This window comes from Camelus dromedarius, chromosome 18 (genome assembly GCF_036321535.1).
Source record: "Camelus dromedarius isolate mCamDro1 chromosome 18, mCamDro1.pat, whole genome shotgun sequence".
Classification (NCBI taxonomy): Eukaryota; Metazoa; Chordata; class Mammalia; order Artiodactyla; family Camelidae; genus Camelus; species Camelus dromedarius.
Window position 1 is genome coordinate 8,318,493 of NC_087453.1, and position 20,502 is coordinate 8,338,994.

General features: G+C 43.7%; 1 protein-coding gene and 1 pseudogene across 2 annotated transcripts in view; one reads left to right on the forward strand and one right to left on the reverse strand.

The window, feature by feature from the left end:
• BCAS4 (breast carcinoma amplified sequence 4) overlaps window positions 1-328 on the reverse strand; it is a 50,527-nt gene extending 50,199 nt beyond the window's left edge. The window contains exon 1 of one of the 2 annotated variants that reach the window (XM_010978664.3): window positions 140-328. In XM_010978664.3, the coding sequence (XP_010976966.1) occupies window positions 140-229 (90 nt within the window). In that variant the 5' untranslated portion in view covers window positions 230-328. The remainder of the gene's footprint in view (window positions 1-139) is intronic. The other variant, XM_031433619.2, reaches the window with a different exon arrangement.
• An 807-nt stretch (window positions 329-1,135) lies between these two features.
• Window positions 1,136-1,262, forward strand: LOC116147517 (U1 spliceosomal RNA; annotated as a pseudogene).
• Window positions 1,263-20,502: the final 19,240 nt, after the last annotated feature.

Sequence of the window (20,502 nt, forward strand, 5' to 3'; positions counted from 1 at the left end):
AGGATGCTCCGTGGAAACCGAGGATCCGGGTGCAGGTCCAGCACTCTAGGGGTCCGCATCCGTCCACTCCTCCCCCGGGGCGCGGACCCCCACCCCAACCCCGAGGCCCTCCTCCCCCACTTCTAACTCCGTCCCCTACCTCTGCCCTGGGCTCGGGGGTCAGGAAGAGCGCGAGCTCGCGCGCCCCGCTGCGCACGGGCTCCGGCCGATCTGCATCCACGAGCAGCATCAGGAACGCGGCAAGGTCCAGCTGGCGGAGACTACTCGGGAACCAGTCGCCGCGTCCTGGCCTCGGAGCCCCGCCCCCAGCCGGCTTCAGGCCTGGCGGCCCGCCTGGCGGAGGCGGGGCAGGTGCGCACTCAGTGGCCGCGGGCCGCGCCTCCCAGAGCACGGGACCAAGCGGGCAGCGCCACCCAGTGGCATGCAGTACTCACTGCACCTGACCCCCGCACCACCTGGTAAACCAGAGATTCTCGAACTCGCATTCAGATTGCAATTACCTGGGGTTCTGTTAAAACCGCTGAAGTCCGAGCCACACACAGTCTCTGGGGTTGGGACCTGGGATCGCCATTTTTTGAAGCTCGCCAGGTGATTCTAACATACAGCCAAGTTTGACCACCATCGGTGTAGCCCACCCCTTTTCATTGAAATCCAGGGGAGGAACCGCTCCCACAGCACTATTAGAAGTCCCTGCGGAATTTCAAAAAGCCGGGAACTCAGTCCTCACCCTAGGCCGATTCAGCCAGAATCCTTAGGGGTGGGGCTTGGGCATCAGTAGTTTGTAAAGCTCCCTGGCTGATTCCATCATGCATCCAGGATAGAGAAGCCGTATCTTAGAGGAGCCTTTCACTTAAAGACCAAATCCCCTCCATCCCGCCCCACCCCCACCCCACCCCCTCCCAGGCCTGTCCTGAAGCATCTTCTCTACGCCAGGCGGACAGTCTTGGAAGTTAGGGAAGCCAGGTGGGTCCTCTTCCTCCCAGAGGCAGCTTTTAAATAATAGCTCCCCAGGGAATTCTTAAGTGCACTAAATTTGACCGTCCCACCACCTTCAGGGGACTGGTCTAGATCCTTCAGAGGCTGAAGACGGTGCGGTGCATTCCCCAAAGTAATGCTAATAAGGAAAGCACTGAAAAAGATAACTTGGCAGGAGAGATACCATGATCATGAAGATGAGACTTTTCCATCACAATTTCCCCAACTGTGGGAAACTCGACTGCATAATTTGTGGTAGTGGGGGACTGTGTCAGCGCTTTGCCCTGGGGTCGGGGGAGATAATGAGGTACACGGAAGCCTCGAGTTCTGATTTTTCCTGATTTCTTTTAAAATGTGAAATTCGTTTTCAAAAATCGGTATGGGTTTAGGATTGCAAATATGCAGGATGCCCCTCAGCTCCCTCCTGTTAAATCCAAGTTTACATTTTATCTGAAAACCTTAGGTGGGGGGCCTGAGCACATGTTTAATCTGCCTTTTGGGTAATCCATCACTGTACAGTTCCACTTCCACATCTGCCCACTGCTAATTTCTCGACATCGCCACCCAAACAGGACTTCAGGCCAGAGTCATTTTCTGGAAAATGACTGGGCCTCAGGTGCTTAGGAAAAGGGTTTGATAGGAATTCACTGAACCCGCACTTGGTCATTCATTACTGTCATGGAGGGTCTGATGCTCAGAGTCCTTCCTGTCTCACACACACACACACACACACACACACACACACACACACACACACAAACCCAGCTCTTACCCTCACCCCCGCTGGCTGGCTGGGGTCCTCCCTCGGAAAAACCCAAAACTAGCTTCAAAGAGGCCTGAGCATGGCAAACGTCCCCCTGATGGATGAATCTCAAAAACATAACGCTAAGGGGGGGGGGGGGGAAAAAAGATAAGTCGCAGAAGGCTCTGTAGGGCACGCTGCCATTAACATAAAGTTTTAAAAACATGCAAAACCGCACTATATACTGTTTATGGCTACAGACATATGGAGTAAGAAGTGCAAAGCTGTGCATGGGAGAGACGCACACCACATCCAGGAAAGCAGTTACTGTGGGGTGGTGGGGGGAAGTTGGGGAGGGGTAGAAGGGTTTCAGTTATATTTGTAACGCTGTATTTCTTCTGCTGGTGTTTGTATAAATAGTATTTAAACTTTTTGATTGTCCAGCATGACTCATTGAAAAAAAAAAACAAACCAAACCAAACCCTGGGATGTTAGCTTACCCAGGCGCCCCCCCACCCCTTTCCCTGGAGATGGGGTATCTGGGGAAAAGATCTCTCTTCCAAAGCATCTCAACGATTCACACCCAGGGCCAAGTTGGCTGGGCAACAGTCATTTTGTTTCTAGTCTTTTTTTTTCCCCCCTAAATGTAATTATGCCTTAGAAACATTTTGCTTAAAATACAGGTGCCCGGAGCCCTACCCCAGCGTTCTGAATCAGACTCTTTGGGGAGGCGGGAGCTGGGCCTGTGCATTTGTTTTTAAAGCTCTGCCCTTGCTTCTGATGCCCGCCGCAGCCTGGGAATGACCCCTACCCAGGTTTAGCCAGGCGCCCTCGTGGGAGGCCAAATTAATTATTTTAAACAAAGAAGGTTGAATTAAAAAGAAAAAAGTCTCCCCGGCCTCTCAGTGGCGCTTGGGGTGACCCTGGGGCAGGCGGCAGCCTGAGGCCTGGAATGCAGCCCGCCTGGGCCGCACCCTGCCCAAACCAGTTTGAACCAGCTGCGGGGATGGAGCCGTGGCGCGTCCCCGCGAGCTCCCTCTGGCGCCCAAGCCGGGCTCAGAGCGGCTGCTCCGGCCTCGGGCTCGGGCAGGCAGCGGGCCCCCTCCCAGCCTGGGGGTGGGGGTGCCCGTGGGTGCCAGGCCCCGAAGGGCCCCACGAGCCGTAGTAGCCCCCACGCTGGACCCCAAGGTCACACCGCCTTCCATCCCCACCCCATCTGGCTTCACCTCCAGCTACAAAATGGTTGCCTGTCTGTGTCTTTTCAAGGTCACCTCTGCCAGCTCAGGCCTCAGGCACACAAGGTTCTAGATTAAGAATGGTTCCCGAGCTCAGCTGCACATTGGAAAGTCCCGGAAACTTTCAGAAAGTGATGCCCAACCCACCCCTCAGAGACTGTGATTTAATTGGTCCTGGGTGTGGCCTCGGTTTGGGGAGGGTTAAAGGATGCCCCAGGTGGTTCTCCTCTCTACAGCTGCAAGGCTTGTGTGTAACTGTAGGCCCCCTGACCTGCAGCAGCCCTTCCTAAGGTCCCTCGGTCTCCTTGGGACCTGAAAGCTTACTCTGTGCAAGGCACTGTTCTAAATTCTTCCCGTAGGGGCCCTCCTTGAGTCTCCACCACACCCTGTGAGGCAGGGAGGCTTTGCTATGACGCCCATTTCAGAGATGAAGAAACTGAGACACGGAGAGGTTGTCACTTGCAGGGATTATAATTAGTAAATGGAAGAGTCAGGATTTGAACTTGGACAATCCGATTCCAGAACCCAAGTCCTTACCTGCTACTCAGGCCATACTGCCTCTGACACGATAACCCTTGTTTGATCCCGTGGCTGCCGCCCCAGCCGAGCCTGGCCTACTGGGAAAGCTCAAGGCTGCCCTGCTCTGTGCTAGCGCACCCTTTTCACTGCCCTCCCAAAGCACTGTCTAGCCATCTCTCTTCTTGCTCATAATTCCTCAGTGCCCACCAGGTGAAGTTCAAAGACTACATCCCCAGCCCTCCCAATCTGTCTTTTACTCTTTGAACCCTAAGTTGCAAACAGGAGCCCACAGAGCAGGGCCAGGACCTGTATGAGGCAAGAGAGGCTTGGAATACAAACCATTAAGGGGCCTCATGGTCACGGTTGGCCCCCACAGGGATTAAGGGTCTCCTTTCATTGTGTGCCCTGGGGATCTCAGCTGCCTCGCCTGAGTCCTGGCTCTGTCTGGGAGCCTGCTGCTATAGACTGTTTGTGCTGCCCCCTCCCCAATTCATACATTAAAGCCCTAACCCCCCAAGGTGATGGTCTCAGGAGGTGGGACTTTGTGGAGGTGACTAGATCACAAGGGTGGTGCCCTTGTGAATGGAATTAGTGTCCTTCCAGAAGTGACCCAAGAAGATCAGGCTAGGGTGTCAAGTCCACTGGAAGTTCTGCACCCCCCATCACCTTCATAAGGTTAACTCCAAGACAGGGGCTCTGCTGAAAAAAAAAATACTTATTAAAAAAATAAAATTTAAAAAGACCTCTGTCCTTTCCACCGCATGAGGACACAGTGAGATGTGGGCAGCCTGCAACCTGGAAGTGGGCCTTCACCAGAACCTGACCCTGCTGGCACCCTGATCTTGGGCTTAAAACCTCCTGATCTGTGAGAGATCTGTTTATAAGCCACGCAGGCGATGGTGTTTAGTTACAGCGGCCCAAACTAAGGCACCTGCAGGCGTGTTTGATTTGAACGCCACCATGTTTAAATATGCATATCATTTAATATGATAGCCTTTTACAGTACAGGTGGCTATTCAGACTTGTGACTTCTCTCGAAGAGAAAGGAAAGATGAGGAAACCGTGGGCCTGCACGGTGGCTCGGCAGTTAAGGAGCTGCCCCAGTTTGCACAGTCCTTCCCACCTGGCCTCAGGCTCTCACTGACTTCTTGGTCCCTGAAGGTGTCTCGGTTCTGCCTCCGAGGTCCCCTGAACCTGCCCGAGGTCTGCCGGGCTTCACACTGACATCCAGTGTTTCCATCTGGGCTGCCCTGGCTGCTCCTGGACCAACCGCCCTGCCTGCCCTCCCCTCAGCCTTCAAGGTCTCTCTTCCGTGGCCCTTTTCCTGACCTCTAAACAGATGTGCCCTTTAGACTTACTTGCTGACACCTTCCACCTTCTGCTAGGTTGTGAGGCCAGCACCAGACGGAAAAGTCCTGGGGGACACAGAACACGTCTTGGGCATTTTGGGGGGATTTGCCGTAAGAATCCTGCAGCTGCCTTTGCACACAGAAGTCAGTCCTCAATAAACACTAGATTTGTAAATAAAATGTATATCTAAAGTTTGAAGTCACTCTCCAGGTTAGCACCTCTGTTCCCCCACCAGCAAAATAACTTCAAACAGCACCCATCTTGATAGAAACATGGTGAAAACCCAGGCTTTCAGAGCACTTCCTCATCGCTGGTTTGAAACGCTCGCTCTGTGGGAGGAGGAGACAGCACATCCCGCTCTTACCCGGTACCGGGAGGCTCCCCGTGCTCCTCAGGAATCTGATCCGGCTTTCTCAACTCCTTTTCTTTCCACAGCAGAGCTCCACAGAGGGTCACACAGCTTTGGAGGCCAGAGGCCAAAGGTCAAGGTTCAAAGTGCTCCCTACAGGTCACCGTTTGGCTTTACATCTCCAGCTGCCCGGTCTTGGGAGGTGAGGGGAGAATCACGTTCAGAGGAAAGAGGGGTTTGTTCCCCTCCAGCTACTGAAACGTGGGTCCATCTGAACAGGCACCGGAGGGAAGAGGCCCCAGGACTTAGGTGATGGCGGCGTGAGCTTGGTGCTTTCTGTAAATTCTCATGGCTCTCAAGGCGCTCGCAGCCCCGCTAGGCATCACGGGCCCACCACCCCTTCCTTATACAAGACCTTTGGGGCCAGACGTGTTTCAGGGTCAGAACTCTTTGTTTTAGAATGCTAATGCCCAGCCCATGCGACACCAGAGGTGACAACTCCAGGGCGAGCGCGAGCAGCACCCTGTTATCAAACTTAGTATTTCTCAGCCAAACGTGTGACTCTTCACCCTGAATGAGCTAAGTGAGGTTCTGAAATAAACCTCATGTCGGCTTGGCTCATGCTGGCCGATGCATTTCTGCTGACCTGATGGAGAAAAAAGCAAATGGTTTTTAGCTTCCTGGGTTTCAAAATTCAAAAAAAGGAGGGGAGGGGAATTGTGGACTTGCTTTTTTGTTTTGCAGCTGGGGAAACTGAGGACTTTTTTTTTTTTTTTTTCTTTTTTTGCAGCTGAGGAAACGGAGGCTCAGGGAGCTGTGGTCCAGCCCAGGTACATCACTAAGTGGACCTGGGTTTTGAGCCCATGGGCTCTTTCTGTTCTGTCACATTGAGATGGGTCAGAACATGTCAGAAGATGTTAAAAAAAATAGTTCAGCACCCTGGTAAGACAGAGTTCTTAGACTTTCGGAAAGATTTGAATCTGTTTGTTTTCTTGCTTCAGGAACCTATAGCTCTGATCCCTGGGATTCAAAGGCCCTTTTCTGTCTTTGGAGTACATGATGTGACACTGTGTACACAGTAGGTGCTACATAAATGAGGCCCTGCTCTCTGCAAAACCTGCAGGCATGTCAGCAACAAACAATAAGCTGAGCGGGGCCTCTGGTTGTAACAATGGCCAAAAGCAAACACAGTGAAATTTAGCAAAAGAACCAAAGCAGTTACTTCGTTGAGGTTGTGGGAGACCTTGTCTTCGCAGTTCACATGACAAACACAGAATTTTTAAATTGATTTTAACTTACGACAGTGCAGTAACACAACTGCTAAAATGCAAATAAGGATGAAGATGCTTTAACTAAAAAATACAGAATGCAGTAGAAAGAGCTAAAAGTGGAACGTCTTCTGGCCCCTGGAGGGCCCCTGCTGGGGACAGAGGGTAGCTTTGGGAGAGAGCAATGCCCGGTGACTAACTGCACAGGCCCTAGGGTCAGATGGTCTGGGTTCCAGCCACCTAAAAGCTATGTGACCTTAGTGGAGCTACTTAACTTCTCTGTGCTCGAGTTTCCTCGTCAGTAAAATGAACATCAGTAAAATCAGAAAAGTACAACTTCATAGCATTGCTGAAAAGATTCAACGAGACAATCTATGTAAACTGCTTTAAATGCTGTCTGGCATAGAGTAAATGCTCAATAAATACCACATGATGAGTGGAATATTGACAAACTAGAGTGTTTTCAAGGGAGGACAAAGAAGATGACCAGATAAATAGTACAGCTGATGGTGGCAAGGTATTGATCACCAAGAATGCATTTGAAAATTGTCTGTTGAGACAAAATGAATATAAAGTCTTGTCATGTGAGGACAGTTTGAAGGCGCTGGAGCTGTTTAGCCTGGAGAAGGCTTGGATTATCTAAAGGAAGATCACGCAGAAGGGGTCGGTGCATTCTATGGGGGCTGCTAAAACAAGAACTACAACTGAGCCAGGGATGCCGAAAGCCAGAGAAACCCCACCTGCTTGGCTGGGCAGGCCAGTCATTGCAGACTCCAGAACACCACTCGCATGGACAACAGTGTGAATGGTGCCCCTGGAGTTCTGTGGAATTCTAAAATTCCAGCCCACTGGTGTACACAGAATAATCCCCAAGTATGGGGAGAACCAGAGGATATGATGGGATATCATCCCCATGATGAGGTTAGTTGACTTGGAGTGCATCAAAAGGGCAATTATCTTAGGTGGGCCTGACCTAATCAGACAAGCCCTTAAAGAGGGTTTAGAGGTCGGAGGTGGAAGAAGTCAGGGGAGCACACCCCTGCTGGTCTGGAGGAAAGCAAGCAGCCCTGGGAGACAGGGAACAGCCGATGCCTCTAGGAGCCCAGGGCCTCGTCCTACACCTGCAGGAACTAAACTCTCCCAATGACTGAATGTCTTTGGAATTGGATTCAGACCTGAGCCTCAGACAGCCCCAGCCAGCACTTCCATTGTAGTCTTGTGAGACCCTGAGCCATGGACCCGGGTAGCTGTATCCAGACTCCTGACCCAGAGAAATGGAGATAACAAACGTGTGTTGTTTTAAGCCTCTAAGTTTGTGGGAATTTGTTACGTAGCAAAAGAAAACAAATACACAGGTATTACTAAAGGGAAGTAGACTTCACCTTGAAGTGAAGGGGAAAGTTTCTAAAGGTAAGGTGAACCTGAGTAAACAGATGGGGTCTCCAATGGATGAGACCCCAGGATGGGGCAGTTAAAGCAGAATCAGTCTGCCACCTCCCAGACTGTTCCTGACCCTCAGGGACAGTACAAGTGGGGTTTCTGCTTTGGATAAAAAGTTCACCTCCAGATCACTGCTTCCTAAACTTGAATGTACTTGAATTTACCACATGAATGACGTGTTACCTGGGAATTTTGGTAAAATGCAGATTCTGATTCAGCTGGTCTGTCCACTCACTTGAAACTGCTATTCTTCAAGAAATGTGAATTCAAAGCCAAAAGAATTTCTGATGGTCCCGGAAATATTTTTTTTCAAGAGGTAGTGTGACCTTATGTACACTAGATATGAGCTCCATGAGGACAGAACTTCATCTTCTTGTTCAGTGCTGTGACCCCCCCATCTGCCACAAAGTCCACATGGCAGACAGTTGATATAGTTTGGATATGAGGTTTGTGAATCATTTTTTAACAGCTTTATTAAGCTACAGTTCACACACCATACAATTCCTCTGTTTAAAGTATTTAGTCAGTGGTATAGAAGTTTATCTCCAGACTTGTGCAGCCATCACCACAATTCATTTCAGAATGTTTTCATCACCCAGAAGAGAAACCCTACACTCCTTAGCCATCACACCCCAGTCCTCCCATCTCCTTCCACCCCCGGCCGTGGGCCACCACTAATCTAATTTCTGTCTTTATAGATTTATCTATTCTGAATATTTCATATAAGTGCAGCCATAGATTATGTGATCTTTTGTGCCTGAGTTCTTTCACCATAGTCTTCAAGGTTCATCCATGTTGTGGCACATATCAGTACTTAATTCCTTTTTGTGGCCCCCAAACATTCCACTGTATGTGTGTACCACATTCCTGAGTTGATGGACACACGGGCTGGTTGTGAATCACTCTTTAATGACCACTGATGATTACTGGTTAGTAGACTGTCCCTAGGTTGATGTTTGTTTCCATTCTCACCATTTGCTTATCTGTTGCTGCTCATCAAAAATTCAACATATTAAAAGGGCTTTAAACAGCCTGTCAGACACCAACTTATGAAAGATTTTAAAAGGATGCTATCATTGTGTTGACCAGAATATGGAGAAGTACCTGGGCCACCGAGCAGAATATAAACTCAGAACAACTTTTCGGAGGGGTATCTGGTGATATGTATCACAGATGTTCGAATTTTGCACAAACCTAGATCCAGAAATTCCAATTCTAAGAACTTTCCAAAGAAAATCATCATGATTTTGTGCAAATCCTTGCAGAGTTGAAGTAGTAAAAAATTAGAAAGAGCTTAAGTAGCTAACAATAGCTGATAGAATGTCAGGGAACTTTCATGTACTACGGACTTCTGTAGCCATAAAAGAGGAATTGTGGAAGAATATTGAATGAATCGAAGTAAATGTTCACAATATATTAATGAAAAAAGCGAGTTTTGTGACTGTACAGTCTGATCTTCTTTTTATAAGAAGGGAAACTCTGCACACACAACGAAGTGCTATCAGTGGCTATTTCCTAGTAATAGTAATTCAGTGATTTTCACTTTCTTCTAAATTTTTTAAATGCCTGCAGTGAACATTTGTTTCTTTTGCAATGAGAGAAATGTTTTATTTTTAAAATAAAAATAAATTAAAACAACTTTTTAAAAGTTATTTGTAACCATGAAATACTGGTGACACTTTTCTAAAAGGAAGCATCCTCTGTTGTCATTATCCTTCTGAAAGTATTATCCCATTAGAAATAGTGAGGAAACTGTTTACTAATTAACTTTGTACCAAGAAAAAAAAAAGGAGGGAGGTTTTTTATTAACCAGTAATAACCCTTTAGAGAATAGAACGGTTAAAATAACTTCCTCATAATAGAACAAAGAACTACACCCAGGAATATCAGAAAATGTGCAGGAGCCTGAAGAAAAAAACTAGAAAACTCTGAAGGAATATAAAAGAAGGAGAAAATAAGTGGTGAGAAGCCATATTCAATGAAGAGAAGAATCCACATCATAAAGCCATTCTCCCCTCAAATAATCCACAGATTTGACAAAATCCCTATCTAGACCTGCAGTGGGGTTTTTCTTTTGAACTTTAGCAGAAGCGCCCCACAACTCATTCACCAGAATAAACATGCAGTGTTTTATTAATGCTAAAACCCACTTTTCTTTCCACATCTTAACATTTTTGAGGTCAAGGGGCACCTGAGACATAGTGAATTCATGTATCAAGATTGACCAGCAAGGTTTTGAATAAGAGTAATTGAAATCACAAAGTTATAATAACTGTCCCCTTTATCCCATGACAGAGCAAGTGGAAGGAAATAAGTAAGAATGCAGAAGAATGTAAAGATCAGAACTCTAAAAATATTTTGCTTAAATTTGAAATTTGTAAACCTGGGAACAAGGGACAACGTCCCAGGAAAATATAATTTGGAAAAAGGTGGAAAATCTAAACAGGCTCATTTCCCCAGGAGAAATAGAGAAAGTTATCAACGATCTAGGCCCCAAAATTACCCGGTACGAGTGGTTTCACAAGGGAATCTTATAAAATATTTAAAGAATGAAAAATTCCACTATCATTTAAACTGTTTGAGAGCATATAGAAAGAAAAACTTCTAAATTATCTTCAAAAGTAGGTGTAACACCGATGCCAAAGCCTGATAAAAATTATACAAAAAAGAAAACAAAAAATTCCTCTTGTGAATATTTATGCAAAAATCTTATATTAAGAAGTAGAATCTAGTAGAACATTAAAAAATAATAATATATCATAACCAAATGAGGTTTATTCCAGGAAGACTAGTTCAATGTTAGAAAATCTGTTAAAAGAATTAATCATATTAATAGGTCCACGAGAAAAATCACATGATTTTTTTAATGCAGAAAAGGCACTTAACAAGATTTAGCATTCTTGTTTAAGTAAAACACACTCCAAACACAACACTGTAAATTGACTCTATGTCAATTAATAGAAAACACACTCTAAAGACCCAAACACACACACGCTATAATAGGAATTAATGGATTTCTATAAATTTTTTATTATGGACAATTTCAAACGTAAGTAAATGCATTTTAAACTTAAGTTAAACCCTCCAAAAATTGTTAATTCATGGTCAGGCTTGTTTCGTCTATACCTCCATTCATTTTCTCTCATTTCCAGAAATCGTTTCCTTATATACAAACAACAACCCAACAGGAGATAGAATGGAAGAAAAGACACAAAGTGTAAGACAACATACCTAGGAATGAACCTAACCAGAGAGGAGCAAGACTGACATGACGAAAGCTGTAAACACCCCGGAGGAGAGGAGTCTGTACAAATGCAAATGCTGTCTGGTCTGGGACTGGACAACTCGGGATCACGAAGATGCCAGTCTCCCTAAATTCCCTAATTAGATTTCATGTGACCCCAATGGACATGTCTACAGCTTTTTTGTTTCTGCTTTTAACTAGAAAGTGATTCTGACATTCATATGAAAGAAAATCTAATGAGTGAAAATAGGAAAATCCTGAAAAAAGAAAAACAATGAAGGAGATGTGGTAGGCAGATAAGGACCCCCCAAAGATATCCACATCCTAATTCTCAGAACCTGTGACGAGATTACATTACATGACAAGGGGGAATTAAGGTTGCCGATGAAGTGTAGATTGCTAATCAGTTGACGTGGATATAGGGAGATGATCCTGGATTATCTGGTAGGACCAGATAACCACAAGAGTCCTTAGAAGTGGAAGAGAGAGGCAGGGAAGTCAGGGTCAGTTAGAGTCAACCTGCCGTTGCTGGCTTTGAAGATGGAGGAAGAGGCCGCGAGCCAAGGGATGCAGGCAGCCTCCAGAAGCTGGACAAGGCAAGAAAACAGATCCTCCCCTAGAGTCTCCAGAAAGGAACACAGCCCAGCTGACCACCTTGATTTTAGCCCCGTGAGACCCATTTCGAACTTTTGACCTCAAAATGGTAAGATAATAAATCTGTGTTGTTTTAAGCCACCAAATTTGTGGTCATTTGTTAGAGAAGCAATAGGAAATTAATGCAGGAGAATGAGCCTACCAAGTATTAAAGCTTGCTAGAAGTCCTCAACAATTAAAATAGTATGGAAATGACTGAAGAGACAGATGGAACAAAAGAGCAGAACACAAAGTCCAGAGCTAGCGTCAAAGTTGCAAGCCTTCTGTCTATGACAAGCGTGACCTGTGTGAGTCGGAGGAAGACAGCTTACTGTTTATACAGGGCCGGGACGACTAACTAGATGCTCTGGAAGAGGCCGTTAGACCCACAGTTCACAGCTACCTTAGGCTCTTCTGCAAATATATCAAAGATCAAAATGTAAAAAATTAAGGCACAAATATATCAGAAGTAAAGAACAAATAGTTAACTTAACCTCAGAGTGCAAAAGCATCTTTTATTATGACACAAAATTCAGAAGCCATAAAAATAATTTCAGCTATAGAAAAATGAAAAGTTCCCTATGGCAAATGCTACTCTCAGCACATTCCAAAATAATTGAAGGGTCGCAGAAGCGTTCTGTATCTTGAATGTGGTAGTGATTGCATGGGTGTATTATATTTATCAAAATTCATTGAACTATACATTCAAAGTACATTGTGTTAGAATAAGTTATACCTCAATAAAGTTGATTGTTAGGGAAAACAATGTGACAGGCTGGGAAAAGATATTTGCCAATACATATCATAGTCAAAATGTAATTGTCTATAAAGGACTTCTGGAAATTGATAAGAATAACATCAAATGAGCAAAGAATATGCAAAAATAGTCAGAAGAAAAGTTAATTCAAGAAAATTATAATCATATGAAAAGATGTTCGGTCTCCCTCATTATAAGATACATTCCTCAGCCATCAGATGGGTGAAAATTCACAGGATCGGCAAGACTGTTTGCTGGCTGGATTATATAAATTGATGCAGCCCCAAGGAGGACAAACCAGCAGTCTCTATCAAAATCACAAATGCATGTCCTTTTTGGTCAGTAATCCCTCTTCTAAACACCTTACAACTGTACTTCTGCATGTGCAAAATGACTTATGAATACAATTACTGATTGCCATGAGAGCTGCAATAGCAAAAGAATCGATACAAACTAAAGGTCCATCAATGGGGGATTATTTAATATATTGAATTAGTTGTGATTATGAGAGCTGCAAAAGTGAGTGGGGATTAAATGCAATGTGGTATCCTGGATTAGATCCTGGAACAGAAAGAAGATATTAGTGGAAAACTGGTGAAATCCAAATAAAATCTAAAGTTCAGTCAATAGTAACATACTGTTATGGACTGAATGTTTGTGTCCCCTGCCACCTCTCCCATTTATATTTTGAAGCCCTAACCCCAATGTGGCTGTATTTGGAGATGGGGCCTCTGAGGAAATAATTAGGGTTAAATAAGGTCTAAGGGTGTGGCCCTGATCCCATAAGATTTGTACCTGTAGTATCCTTATAAGAAGAGGCACCAGAGATCTCTCCCTCCCTCCCTCCCTACCTCCCTTTCTCTTGCACAGAGGAGAAGGCAGCCCTCTTATAAGCCAGGAAGACAGCCCTCTCTAGAAATCAACTATGCCAGCACCTTGATCTTGGACTTCCAGACTCCCAAGCCATGAAAAAGTAATTTTTTGCGTTTAAGCCGCCCAGTTTGTGGTGTTTTGTTATGGCAGCATGAGCCAACAAAGACACATACCAATGTTAATTTCTTATTTTGGCAAAAGTACTCCTGTTATGTAATATGTTAGCATCAGAGGAAGCTGGGTGATGCTGCACTGTCGGAGCAACTTTCCTGTAAATCTAAAATAATTTCAAAATTGAAAGTTTGTATTTTAAGAAAGGAATGGAAATAAAATGAATGGGAAGAAATTTGTTTATCTGATAAGGAAAGATTACCAAGATATATCAAAAGAGGAAAGTGAAGGGTAGAAAATGCCATTTTTATATAACAAGATGGGGGACATAATATAGTTTCATATTGTCTGATTTACATCAAAAAACTATGAAGAGATAAGTAAGAATTGAATCATAATTACTACTTGAAGGAAGGAAATAACAGTTGGGTGAATTGGAAACAAAAAAAGGCGGAAGCGTTTTCGCTGTGTACTTTAAAAAACTTTTTTTTGTTGTTTGAGCCACGTGAACTTACTTACCATTTGAACAACTAAATTTTTTAAAAATTAAAGAGCAATTAGATATTAAAATGTATTTTAAAGCTTTAATAATCAAAACAGTATAAAATTGTTTCAAAGCACACAATAGATGAACAAATCAGAATGATATGGCCAAAACAAAACCAGGAACATCTAAGTAATTAGAAAATGATAAAGGTGAAATTTCAATTCAATGAGAAAGTAGTATCTTATTCAATAATTGTGTTAGAAGAATTAATGGATTAATTAATTAAATTTAAAAAAATCACAGATCTCTTCCTTTCGTCTAATGGCCAAATAATTATCAGATGGATTAAATATTTAAATGTAAAAAATTCACAGAAGTAAAGTACTTAGGATAAAATCTGGGTGAACACTTATATAATTTGAGAGGGAACCTACTAGAGAGAAGAATAAAGGATTTTACTACAGGAAATAAGAAATTCCTGCAGAATAAATACAAAAGCCAATGATAAATGTAGTAAGAAGCAAATGACTAGTTAGGAAGAAATGATAGCCAAAAGGTTGACTTCCTTCATCTATAAAACACTTCTATATATTAAGAAAAGACTGATACCTCAATTTTTAAAATGTTATGCAAAAGACCAAAAATAGAGAAGCTAATAAAAGAAGAAATACAAATAATTTTTAAAAACCCTTTGAACTAACAATCAAAGATATGCAAAGTAAAATAATGAGACGCTTTCTTCCCCTACCAAGTAGAAAAAGCATAAAAAAATAAACCTGGTGTTTTGGAGGGGAAAAAAGACTCACACATACCCCTAGTGAGGTTGTAGATTAGAACAACCTTTCCAGAAGGAAATTGGGTATATTCATGAACCAACACCCTCTCCTTTTCCAAAAAAAAATGTGTATGTGTTGACCTAATGATTCCTTTTCTAGGAATTTATCCTAAGGAACTAACTGAACAAAGAACAAAAAGAGGTATTTACAAAGCTGTTCACCAACAGCACTATTTATAATTGTGAAAAAAATGGAAACAGCTAACAATAGGGAACTGGTTTTACAAAAGGATGTTTCATCCATACAATGAAATACGATGAAGCCATTATAAATGATGCAAAGCTACACTGACAGAGCGAAGACATTCACAATCTATTGTCCTCTGAAGAAAGCAAACTACAGAATAATTTATATGTATGTACAATCCGCTTTCTGTCAAAGTACATATTAGGTAAAATAAATTGATATGCATATGCCCTAAAAAACTAAAGAGTGGTTATCTCTGAATAGTAATTTTTTTTGGGGGGGGGTTGAATTTTTATAACTTTTTTTCTAAAATTTCTCATGAAATCATATGTTACTTCAATGGTCACAGTTTTCTTAGCCAGTCTGGTTTTCATAAGCAACAGTTATCTATACAAATGTATTTTTCTCTTTCCCAGGTATGTCTCTGAAGTTCTGAGTACACTGTAAGGCCCAGAAATGAATATTAAAAAACCTTGCCTCCAACTTGACTTTTGTTGATAAAAACAACATCTAGGAATGAGTACTTCAATAACAAAATGCAAAAACAATTAGTCTTAGGAAGAAAAGAGTAAAAATAATTACAATGTCAATTTGCCAAGGATACGCTGTGGTTCTGAGAAGTCTCAATTGAGAGCAAACTGTTGGGCTGGAAATGAGCATCAACTCCAGAATAAATTATGCATGGCCACTGTTAAATATTTTATCCATCCTTAACTGTTATTTGTCTTTGCAGGGCTAAAAGAGGAAAGACAAAGAAAATACCCACATTGTAAGCATCATTAGGCTCCTCCATCCTAGAAACCGTTGACATCAAAGCACAAACCCTGCCAATGAGGAAAAACTCTAACCATGATTAAAATAACTGATCAACTAGCAGGCTGAACTTGAAATTCACGACTTGATTAAGGAATGTTAAGGTGACCTCACCTTCTGCATCCAGCTTTTCATCCCTCAAAATCATAAACATTTTACTCGGCTTAACATACTGTCTTTAAAATGAACCTTTATGCATTCTTGGAGGCGTCCAGGGAAAAGGGGTTTTGTGTTCCCCCGGTATCCATGAAGTGAGCGGGAAAGGACAGCAAGGATATTTGAGGAGCGGTTGGGAGCTGATGGAGCCCATTCAGCCCTTTGCCATTTGGCCAGCTTCCCAGCCACTCTGCCTCCTCTCCTGGCTCCCTCCCTTTACTGTGTACTTCCTCCCTCTCCCCTGTCTGCGTGGCTGATGGAGGCACATGCCAGCCCCACTGGGCAGGGGCCCTGTGAGCACCAGCCAAAGCCCCCTGGGGGTGGAGGGAGGACACCGAGGCCAGCTCACTAGAAAAGCCCTTGCGGGTTGCAATTGATTTGTAAAGGTTTTATTGCAAAGGTTTTACTGTTGCTTTCCACTGGGGACTGAAAAATTATTACGATAGCCGTTTTGGGGTGAGATGTGTTGGGAATCATTTTTCAAGTATTGTCTGGCATTTTGTGTAGGTAAGTGCCGAAGCATACATCACGTTAACATTAATTTCACATTCTGGCAGACTAGATTTGTGTGTATGTGTGTGTCTGTGTAAATGCATGTACCGGATTTAAAATCAACTAGTCAAAATTGTCTATATGTGTGTTTTTAAGCCAAGAGTCCTTTTCCGCATTTTCTCTGCTTTACCAGGTAAAGAAAGATTCAAACAAATGAAATCTACATTCTTGGTAAATTACCGAGTGTGGGTTGTTGCTCCGGACAGTGACTGATGGGAGATTCTTTCTGACTCCAGATGATTCTGGGGTTAGTCACTGAGCCACTCGAGAAGCAATACTGATCAGAATTGCTGTTCTCATGGCATCATCATCCCGGCATTATTGGGAGGCCCACATTCTCTCCTTCAAGCTTCCTCTACCTGTGCTTGGCAGGTATTTACCAAGTTAATGATTTAGTTTCTGAGTCACTAAGCATACAGATTTTTGCCTGAGTCACCCCGGCACATACCTGAGACAACAGCTGAAGGCCTCTGGGAATGTTGAGGGAAACCTGATTTGCAACTGACTTTTAGATTTAAAGCTAGTACGCACTGGCGGGGCAGAAAGCCTGGGAACAGAACTCTTATGTTCTATAAAAACAGCACCCTGTTTCATCTGAGCGGAACCTGCTCCAGGTCCTGGTGGAACAATGCCATGAATGCTATTTCCCTGTCGTTTCAGGCACTGCTAGGAGACTGGATGGAAAAGGAATGCAGTACTGATACAATCTGTGGGTTGTACTGCTAGTCAAATTCTAACCTTTTCTCTGTTGGTGGATAAACCAGCACAAAAATCCAACCTGGAGTTTTCACAGGCTTATTTTCTGCACACCACTAATGATCTGTGTGGGGAGTTACTGTATTCGATCAAAACTGCAATTCTGGAAAGTCAGATTATATGAATTTAAGGAAGTGGGATCCCTTGCACAGGCGGCTGGAGACTGAAGCTTCCTTTTGCCAAGGGAGTTAAGAGTACAGTGTACGCAAGCTGAGTAGATGAAGTCTTTCCGTACATCTTTATGGATTTTAGAAGAATTTATAAGCCATGCTCATTAAAGCAGTTCTGCTATGAGTGATGGAGAGAGACAGATGGATGTCAGAACTTCTCAAACTGTCACATGCACAGGAAGCACCTGGGAAAAGCTTGTTAAAATGCAGATCTTTGGGCCCCACCAGCCAAAGTCTGTTCAGCCTGAGCACCTGCCTTTCTAACACAGGTCCAGGTGCTGCTGACGTTGCTGTCTGGGGACCACACTATGGAGTCACAAGGCTGGAGGGCTGCCTTGGGCTGGTCACTGAATCCCTCTGGGCCTCAGCCATCTTCCTGAGAAGTGGACAGAACAGCTGACATTCACTGAGTGCCTATTAACACTCAGGTATCGTCCTCAACCCTCAGTACACATCACCTGGTTCAGTCCTCACCTTTGAGGAGGTGGTTTCACAGCAAAGGAATGAGAGCCACTGATAGTCCATGGTTCTGAGCTTCTGAGACAGTGGTGGCAAGCTGGCAGCCTGCAGGCCCTGGGCCTGTTTGGTCTGTCTCAGCAGTTGTTTTAAAAATCAGGATGTTTCATGTGAAATTCTGGATTTCTAATATCTTCCTAAAAGTTGGTAATACTGGTTCCACACATACCCAAGCGGCAACAATGCTGTGGTGTGTGTGTGTGTGTGTAGCAAGACTCACCAGTCCTGCCCACCTTGCCCCACGCCAGCCCCTGGGACATTACACTTACCCATTGCTCTAAGATCACGATTCTCTCATTTCTCTTTAAAAAAGTAATAAAATTGGAATTTTTTGCCATTTCAGATCAAAGTTTCTGTTGGATTTATGTACTCTTTATATATTAAATTTGTAAATACAATCAAAATAAACAATAATGCCTGAAAGCACAAAACCAAATGTTGTCATTGTTATGAGATTTAAACTTTCCCTTCAAATTCAGAACACTGCCACCAGACCCCAAATTCCGCTTCCGCCTTTACCACTTTCCTTTGCTGGAGGACTGCTCTCTGTCCCTATTTCCCATCTGCATAGCACTTTATGCTTTTAACTCTCTCCTTTATGAAAAACGTATACCCAAATACTCACAAAGCTGCAAATGGAGCCACTGTGTTCACTTCCCTTCCGCGGGGTCCTTCTTTCATGAGGTGACAGCCCCCTGATTGCCTGATTCTTCTTTGAGGAACCATCCCTCACTGACCCAGCCCAGACGGAAGCACAGCAAGAAATGGAGATTCTAGCCTGTGCTGTAAGATACAGCAGGCACTAGCTCCGCGTGGTTATTTAAATTTAAATAAATTAATTAAAACTACATAGAGCTAAAACTTCAGTTTCTCCGTTGCACGAGTCACATCTCAAATACGCAGTATCCACAGATGGCCTGGTGACTCCCTCTTGGACTGAGCAGAACCAGGACATTCCCCTCACTGCAGAAAGTCCCACCAGCAGCCCTGCTGGGTGATACCTGTGCTGAAGTGCTGGTCCCGGTGGCTCAGCTGCGTGAGCCAGTGCATCTCTTTTTAGCTAAGCAAGCTGAGTCGGGTTTATTCATAATCCAAAGAATCCAGAGGCAGAAGCCTCCAACTAGCGCTCTCAAGAGCATGACCACGCGCAAGATGTTAGTTTTCTTGGGGTGGCTTCCTTCCACTCAGGTCAGTGCCAGAAGAAATAATCACTGGGTCCACAAATGGACTTAAGCAAACGACACTCAAGAATATTCTTGCCATATCACCATTTTCTATTGTTTCTTCAATTAGAAAACAAGACATAGAATAAATGGATGTTGAAAACAGATGCCTTTGTAAGTCCTTGTTAATGTTGGTCAGCATAAGAATACTTAGAATAATGGACAACACATAATAATTGTGTACAATTGTTGTGTACAAGGACAACTTTCCCCCCACTGGAAATGTTTTAACATTAACAATATTGAAGTAAAACGACGAGATGTGCCTCCTGACATGGCACAGTGAGGATGTAATGTCCCGTACACAGTGCTCTTGCCAAAAATGAATAACTTGAATCTAATTATGAGGAAACAGACAAATCCAAATCGAAGGGCAGTCTACGAAGCAATTTACCTTACTTTTTAAAAATGTCAATATTATGAAAGACAAAAGCTGAGAAACTGTTCCAGATTAAAGGAGATGTGATGCCTGAATGATGATCCTGGATTAGCCCCTGGATGGAGGGAAAATTTTCCTGTAAAGGACACTGTGGGGGCAGTTGGTGAGATTCTAGTACGGTTTCTGTGTAATAGGTATTATTGCATCGATGTTAAAGGTTTTGAATTTGAGAGCTGAACTGTGGTTGTCTGAAGGAATGTGTGTCCTTGTACTCAGGGAGATATACGCTTGTTTTTAGGCGCTTAAGGGGTTGTGGTCTCTGCAACCAGTTCTCAAATGTTTCAGGAAAAAGGAGAGAGAAAGAAAGCAGATGTGGGTATAATCTGGGTGAAGGATATATACACTGTGCTTTTCATGCAACTCTTTTTGTTTTAGTTTTGAAATTATTTCAGAACAGAAAAGCAAGCAAGCAATACAGTGCTTTTTTCCCCCTTAGGAAAAAAACACTAGGATTTTCCACGGCAAATTTCTCAAGCGGGAAACAAAGTGCTCTGCAAGGGTTTTTCAAACAGTACAGCCTGGGGGACAGGGCAGAGCTAGTGCTTGGCGAGCATGAGGTCCTGGGTTCAATCCCCAATGCCTCTGTTAAGGGGAACAAACAAACAAACAGACAAAACAAATCAAATCAAAAAACCAAACAGTACATCCTGAAGTTGTCTTGGGATAGCCCAATAAACATCTAAAAAAATGGAATAGAAAATCAGCATTTTTCACGTAACAAGTTTCATTTTGTGAAATGTTCCTTATATAGGTATATATTATACACACACACACACACACACATCTGTGTGCTGGACCACAATGTTCAAGGCACATCTTACAGTGGGGTGCAGTTTTTAAACAATGCTTGAAAGCCACTATGCTGTAGTCTC